Source organism: Notothenia coriiceps, unplaced genomic scaffold, assembly GCF_000735185.1.
Source record: "Notothenia coriiceps isolate Sejong01 unplaced genomic scaffold, NC01 NC01_scaffold00022208, whole genome shotgun sequence".
Taxonomy (NCBI): domain Eukaryota; kingdom Metazoa; phylum Chordata; class Actinopteri; order Perciformes; family Nototheniidae; genus Notothenia; species Notothenia coriiceps.
In genome coordinates, this window is record NW_011354909.1 from 115,749 (window position 1) to 124,371 (window position 8,623).

Below are 8,623 nucleotides of genomic sequence, written 5' to 3' on the forward strand. Positions count from 1 at the left end.
ATGTCACTAAAATACAGATCAATTAAGTACATATCCAAGGTATAGAAATGAGTAGCAGATTGCGAGTTAGTGAACATATAATAAGTGGTGATCGGCCACTTTTATCATTATTACATTTTGAAGGTGAATTCACAACAGTGTTGTTAGGTAGATGCGTAGCAATCAGTAACAACAATAGTAAGCTGAAACAAATGTATGTATTGCACATCATTATTAATATTTCACAACAATGCAATACTTAGGTGCGTGTTATTTCATATTTACCCAAAGATGTTCTCACTTAAAGGTGGGGTAGGTAATTCCCTTGAGAAACACTTGTTGTTATATTCCATGGATGCTCTTAACATCCCGATAGCAATGAATACATTAAATGCTTTGACAATAAATCCATAAAAAAATGTCATCTCTGGAAGCCGTGGCGCTGTGAAAAGCACGACCAATCATCTGAGCCGGCCCGGCTAAAATAACTGGATGGCCTACCTGCCTGTCAGCCTTCCATCTGTGCACAAACTTATCTCGTGCCCTCATTGGTCATGTGCGCGTTCGTGTGTGTTGGAGGAGGGGCTCTGTAAGGAAGTCTGAAGGAAGAGGTATATTTTTTTTGGTTGTGTATTTTCAAATTCTAGCACACTCGAGCTGGTTTCTCCATTCTTACCTACCCTACCTTTAACTCGAGTCATAGCAGAGCAGATATGTTTTTTGCTCAGGTTTAAAGATATGTGTCTGTGATGTTTGCCTTCACCAACAGTACAGTGGAGGTTAATGGCATTTAGGTACAGATAGGAAATAGAGGATCAAAAAGCAAATCTATGGTCAATCATCATCACACATTGAAATTACCCCACACACACAGTGGGTGTTTCTTAATGTCGAGGACGGTTCCTTGGTAGGACATGTCTTCCGAGTCACTTCCTTCAGAAGCGAGGCAAGAGTTCCACTCTTCGTTTTCCGAATGCCAGGAAGGATTCTTGCCTCGCTTCTGAAGGAAGTGACTCGGAAGACATGTCCTACCAAGGAACCGTCCTCGACATTAAGAAACACCCACTGTGTGTGTGGGGTAATTTCANGACATACGGAGTTACCACGGTGTCACGCGCAAGGATTTTGGGTCTCTTCACTTGAGAAAAACTTTTATCCGAGCTGTGTTCCAAAACACCAAACTTGGAAATTCTCGCAAAAACAAGCGGCCTATTAGTAGGGGTACAGAGGGATGAAAATAGTGTCTTCGTTTTACGGATTGAAAATACGATAGTTCCTTGTTGTCGTCCCAGCGACGAGTTGCGTGCGGTTGAAGTCTAGGTATAAGGTGTGTGTCAGATTTACCATGCGCAACTTCGCAAACAAAATTGTCCAAACGTCCTCCGTCCTGGAACGAAAGTTCGCTGTCCCGTTGATAAATCGCCCCACAAATGACACAAGCGGCATTACGCATGTTGCCGGAGCTGGTTGAAGACATCAGGAAAGTCGTGAGCAAGTGTGCTAGCAAAAAGTCCTGCAGTTGGAAGCTTTATGGTCACCCCAGTGACCGACTACCTAAATTTATAAGGACTTGTTTTGCACTAGGCAGAGAGAATTTACACAAGAGTTGGTGTCTGGACAGAAAGGTCGATAAAGGTTAGGCAATACCTCTTTAACGAAACGAAAAACAGCTTCTGGCCCGCACGCCATTTTACGGATTGAATGAAGGCCAAAATCCTGGCGGCTACATGACGCTGTAGTGGAACCTTGTGAACACAATGCTAACCGATCACTTTCCGAATCCCGACCGTAGAGATCGCCAACTGCGTTAGGTTGTCTCGGTCGGTCATTGGTTAGTCTCGTCCTGACCCGAGACCAAAGTTCTGCTCCCAACTTTTCTCCACGACGTCGGGTCCGTCGTACTCTGGTTATTTCGAAAAACTTGGAACTCGTACCCTCTAGGTATGAACACTTACAAAATGTCTAGTCTTACGATAGACCTTTCTTACCACTTGCCACGCTGACGTTAATTTTACACGTGTTGCGAAAGTCAAATTGTAGACACTCATATATTGCAGCAACGGAGAACGCGACTTAGTTTGGCTGACTGCAGAAATTCACGGCCACACAACACTTTGGTTAGTCCTACGACTCCGACCGCTAACCAGCGGGAACTATTGAGGAGTACGCTCCCACAACACAACCAAATAATTTACCAGCCAATAGAACGATACCCACTCGTGTGCTCCCTTCCGGGGGACCGAGGTGCGGAAGTTCCTCTTTTGTGCCTGGACGGCGGCAGAACCGCACTATAGCCCCCTAGCCGAACTCCATTTTAGAAGAGCGGTGACTGAATCGAGAGAAATACTTGAGACGGCGGACTATCTAGCGACGGTGCTTCGAGAGACCTACACCCACAGACACCAATCTCAATGGTCGATATCTTCCGGCATCCTGACATTGACATTCAGGTGCGACCTGGGTGTCGACCTAGCCAATATGCACCCCGGATAGACCAACAAAAAGAACGTCCCAACAGACTTTAGGATGCGTATACTCAAGTACCTCGAACGCCAGTCGACAGGGCGACCACCAACGAACGGCACGTGGGGGGGGGTCTTCCGAGTTCATCACGCAGACGATGTCCTACGCGTGGCCCCTTTGAGTGGACGCGACATCCACCAGCCATTGTCTTTCACAGGGTTTCGAAAGCAACTCCCCATGGAAAAGTCAATAAATGTTAACATAACCACAAAAATAAAATGTAAAATGTTGGGAGCGTTTAGACGAGGTTGTATGTACTTGTTTTATATTGCGTTGGGAAAACAAAAACGAAGGGTCAACAAAGTACATCTACTGGAGTTCTAGATGTTGTAAAAAATGGTGTTTACTTGGAAAAGAGAGTTTATAACAAGTGGTTAGACTTTGTTAGACTATCACTCGGAAGAGAAACGGCTCATTAGGTTAAGGGTGGAGTGTCCACACGCGTATAGTTACTACGACTAATCTGTCGTACATAACGGTGGTCCACACGGAATCCGACCGGTTATTGTCCGGTGAGACTTTTGCACGTCCGAAACGAAATAACCCCCCAGACCCCCCAGGCTTTGGTCAGTCATAGACCACACGGTGTAAACCGTAGTTGCGCACGGTTGGTAGAGGAAGCGTACCTCAACTAGTCCAACAACTAACACCGGGACAACCAGGCTAGGAAGAAGTTACCGACACCGTTCGACGACCATAACGCCCCTTTACCTTGTGGCGACAGCATATGGCAGCTAGGCGACCGTAGGGTTGTGAGTTACCGCCGACGGGGACCAATCCTAATCACGAATCCCAGGACTACGACCCTCGGACCACGGCGGACCAACACGGCCTGGGGGGGGTCTGACGCCGGCGCGGGGGTATAGTCGTTCCTGACGCGTGCACAAAATCCGGTCACCCGGAAAACACCGGCGGAGGGGGGGGGGGGGGGAGAGTGTGTGTGGGAGAGTTTATGCTACATGACGTGGTTGTTTCCCAAACATGGTTGATATTTATTGTTTTTATTTCTGCATTTCATTGTTTTAATTGCTGTTGTTGTTGTTGTTTTATGTCTTTCCTTCTTGGCAGACTTGTTTGGTATTTAAATGTTTGTTATTCAACTTAGCGTGAAGGAATGTGAATTGAAGGTGTTGCTGTACAAGAGCTTAATGCTCAGTCAGTTTTTCCCAGAGTAAACAATGGATGATGATGATGATGTTTTAATGATATAGTTCTAGCCTTGTTGTAATGCATCAACCTCATTTCAATGTTGAGAACACCGCAGAAAAGAATGGAATAATTAAAAGTAAGAACTGTAGATAATGAATCCTCATGGTTGATACAGTAAGTGCTTAATAGAGAGGGGATTAAATAATGCAAATGGCTAACTGGGAAAAATACACATAAAACAAACAATAGGTCAGGTTCAAATATAGACCTAAAATATCTCCAGAAATGCAGCTCTGACAAGGCACGGCGTTAATCTGTCAGCAGGAGTCATGCTCTGGTGTGAATATCCTTCAGCCGCTCACTATTCATACGTCAATCCAGATCAGACCATTGGTGGCCACCAGGAAGCTAATCCAGATGTATGTGTAGCCGGCCCCGTCAGCACTCCTCGTCCACTGGGACTGAGGTTTTCAAGCCGTGCCAACCATTGTTATTCTCTTCCAGTAACCGCAGTTGTGCGCAAGTTGTAACCTTCCTACATGGCAGGCTCTCCTTCAGCTCTGGCTCGCTGCCAGAGGGGAAAGGCAGACAGGGGGATTATCAAAGCGGCAAAAAGAGACCGCAACCTGCAAAACAAATTAGGAAGTGAGCCCTCTGCGTGTTCCCTGTGGGAGTGGTTCAGCTGGTTTCTCCTCTCTGTTTGTTCTCTCTGACAGCGGCTCGGATGCTTTCTCTGGTGGGAGGTGATTTATTCAGCTGAGGACGCTGGCTCGGGCTGCATGTTTAGTTATGTGAGGCTGAATGACCACTAGCTAATGGGTCTGGCCTCACAGAGGATGGATGCCCGGAGGTCGAGGGAGTCAGGAAGCTGTTCTGCATTCAACTTGGATGAACCCTTTGGTGCTGGAATCAAGTATTACCCACTATAGCGGCTGTAGTGGGTAAAAAAAAAATCCAGGGGGGGCTAAATGTTCACTCCTTGTGTGTGTTTCGCAACAAAAATAATTGGCACCAGTCAACTAATAACTTCTGTATGTGATTGCGAGTGCAAGTGCCATCAAGAAAATGTAAAAGCAGTCAAATACAACATAATAAATACAGAGACTTGACATGTGGCTCCTCCCACTTTATATGTATAAAAGAGAGGGAGGGGTCCTGCACTCACGGATCTGAAGATGTGGATGTCCTGGTTGCGGGTGATCAGATGTGCGTTCTTCGCCGTGCATGTGGCCGTCTCCAGCTTGTCTCCTGTCAGCATCCACACCTACAAAGAATCCAGAGTAACTTGATTATTTTTTAGATTCCTGAGACGAACCGTTTGAAGACAAATTCCACACAAATGTGAAACTGTAATCAGTCTGTGGATCAACTAAAAAAAGCTAAATTCCAGGGATCAAAGAGTCTAATCAGTAACCTGAACTGCTCTGTCTGCGAGCTGTTTGTGAACTTCTCAGACATTCAAACACACTTACTTTATTGTAGTGCTTCAAACAGAACACCTGATTGATATCTGAATCCTAATTCATTCTCAGACTAATTCTCAATGGTGCCGTTTTTGATGTGGCTTATTTAAGGTTACAGGAGGATTTAAAGGGTTAATGAACCCCCCCCAAAAAAACAGCTGTCCTAATAAAATGTCCTCATAAAGAGTAAAATGTTTTGTCAGGTCTTGAGATGCATCCAAGAGATTATTTCATCTAATAAAACAAATTCAGCAGTAACATGTCACACCCGATCAATGCTCCTGTTATTTTGAAAATGTGGAACTATTTTCTAGAGAATAAGAAGTCCCAATTTAAAATAGTTTGTAGCCTGCTCTATAATTTATAATTTAATTTAATTTCAAAGCTGTGAGCGTCAGGCTCTGCGTATATAATAGCTAATATATTATAATAACTCCTAATACTGGTATGGGATATCAAGGAAGGATGCTCCAGAGACACTATTTCAAGGATGCTACGTCATCGAGTCCCGCCGAAGGACTGTTCCAGGCTCCTTGGAATTCTACCGAGCCCACTAACTGTATCAAAACCCTTTAACCGGGACACGCGTTTCGAACACCCCAAAAATCTGGCGCGCTCCTATGGTACACGTCAGGAAGCTGACAAGCGATGCCTTCNTGGTGAGTTTCATCTTCCCGAACACGAAAGTAGTATCACTTAACGCTAGGGATGGGTATCGTTTGAAATGGATTGATTCCGATTCCGGTTCTTATCGATTCCCCGTTTGAATTCCAAAATTGTAAAAGAAAGAGGTCAAATGTTTAGATAACAAAAATATCTTTTATTCTTTTAAGCTTTAACTGACATTTTTACAAATAAAAAAATATACATGCAATAAAAATGTATTGCACAACAGCTGTGCTTTATTTTAACTGAGCTATGCCTGTGGCAAGCGATTAACAGGCATTACACTGTGCCTTGTCTTTTTACTTTTTTAGTATAGTGGAGCCTCACTTTAGAGCAGGGGTGTCAAACTCAAGGCCCGGGGGCCAAATCCGGCCTGTGACTTCATTTCATGCGGCCCCACAAGAACTTGCAAAGAATATAATATGTTTATTATACGTTTACATGCAGATTTACAGGAGCAAGTTGCCCATAAACTACATGTCCCACAATGCATCTCTCATTTGACTCTTAGAATTTGACATTTTTTCTTCAAATTTCACTTCTTTTTTTGGATTTTAACTTTTCTTTCCTCCAGAATTTGACTTTTCTTTTACAAAACAAAACAAAACAATTTTGTGACATGCGCACTGAAGACACTTTCAGTTATTTGCCCTAGACTTCTGCTTTCAGACGTAGTTAATTATGAAGTTATTACCCTATCAGATAATAATCCAATGCAGAGGCAATAATGTATTATAATACATTATTTTATAAATATCAAATATTTATATATGTATTTTTATATAGTCTTAAAGTTACAACCGGCCCTCTGCGTGCAACCATAATGCCAATGTGGCCCGTGATGAAATTGAGTTTGACACCCCTGCTTTAGAGCGTTTACCGCGATCCATCTGTGGTGTTATGAAGTGACTGAGCTTCAGAGACATGTTTTGTATATATCTGAGGCCTATAATATGTTGATGAAAAACAGGGGACCTTTAATGTGGCGCTCCAGCTAATAACTGTCTCTCAGACTCATCAAACCAAAATAAACCACCCCTTTAAAACCACACACACCCAGTGACTCACACTGTTTTGCCACACCCTTTACGGTTTTCCATAACTTCACCTCCTCTTCTTTCCCTCCCATGTGCCAGTGTAGTATCTCATTGTAATCCCACCATGACCTCATCGTGTTTACATTACCTTTATCTGCGTGGCAAAACCCTGGGAATGTATTTTTGGATTTCCTCCTCACTCTATCGGCTGTGTGTGTGTGTGTGTGTCTTTTGTTTGAACACTCGTGTGTGTGTCCATGCTGCAGAGAAAACCCCTCGAGTCTGATATGACGACGAGTTCACTCAGGAACAATCTGTGCCACTTCCTGCCGCTACAGGAAGTGGGCGTTTTGTTACCGATGAGAGACGCGGGGAGGCACACTGTGTCCTGCACGGTCCAGATCTGCCATGCTGCCAGACGTGGAGCATGGAAACAGAGCAGACGGTCACCAGGTTCATGTTGTGGCACATAACGTCTGTGGGACATGGGAAGCAGTTTTAGCTCCTAAAGAGGATGAAGCTGTCAGCGTGCCACTTTAGATTAGTTTTAGTACGAGGACACATTGGCTTTTCTTCCGCTAAGTTGACAAATTGACTTTACCCCAGGCCGCTTAGTTGCTAAGTGTGTCAAGCTTTCCATTCCTGTGAAATGCATATGATCTTTACTGATTTACCATCCAAACTTTTAAAACATTTTTGACCAGTTACATTTCACACAAAAGTAGGTTTTTCATTTCTAATTGGCAGCTGTATATTTTGCTAGCTGAAATATTGACTGTTGTTGCCATTTTGTTAGCTGTAGCTTAATAGCTAATTAAGCTAACGTTAGCATCATGACACGGTTTAAAAACACTATCCTTTTTTATGCTTCAAACTTTCTCAGTTTAAGACGAAGTCTATAAAAAGTATTGTTATATATTCACTTGCAATTCACAATGGCTGTATACATGACATTTTGCTAAAAGAATGACACCAATATGTTTTATCAAACACAACTAATAGCAAACATGGCTAACGTTAAGGGGAATTTCCGATGTGTAAACTTACCCACATCAAAATAAAGAGCTGTACACAACCAATGATGTTACCAAAAACTTTGAGGACGTGTAGGACTGGCTCACACAAAGTGGAAAAATACTGTGTAGTTTTCAACAAGAGCAGACTAATGATAGGTGTGATGATAGGATTTGTCAATCGATGTTTGGCAGAGAGCATTTTCAACAGTGCAAACATTTGAAAAGTAGGAAATCCACTCATGTTTAAACGTTATAATGTTGCTTTGTTAAAGACTTAAAAGATATTGGAATTGTTACAGATATATTTCGTACAGCTTCATGTTGATGGGCTCCCTGTTTTGGCCGGCTCTTCAAAGGTAACATAATTCACCGGTTGAATATTTAATCAAAACATTACTGAAATCTAAAATGGAAATGACTTCCTCTGCATGACAGCATTGTCACTGAAGAGTAGATGAACAACGCGGCTGCTTAGCAACACTGGCTCCGGTAGAAGCAGTGATTTGTGTTTTGGCACATAAATATTTAGATGAGCTTGTTTTATTATTGCTATATCGTCACCGATGTTTATTATCCCCAGATGTTCAACAATCGCTCACATTTGAATCATCATAATGTCGTCAACCATGTGCCCTCTAGCATGAGTGTGGAAATGTACTGTTTGGGAAGACACAGAAGTAGGGTCAATACTTACAAATTAAAAGTCTTTTGGGTGGAAATACAAGCATGAATAGGGTGAAAACTGACAAACTAGATCCACGATACAAACAAATCCAAACCAAAGCCCGTA

General features: G+C 43.0%; 1 protein-coding gene across 1 annotated transcript in view; it reads left to right on the forward strand.

Moving 5' to 3' along the window:
* atp9a (ATPase phospholipid transporting 9A) overlaps positions 1-8,623 on the forward strand; it is a 46,404-nt gene that overhangs the window by 25,726 nt on the left and 12,055 nt on the right. Inside the window, exon 19 of the mRNA XM_010780836.1 lies at positions 4,856-4,931. Within this exon, the coding sequence (XP_010779138.1) occupies positions 4,856-4,931 (76 nt within the window). The remainder of the gene's footprint in view (positions 1-4,855; positions 4,932-8,623) is intronic.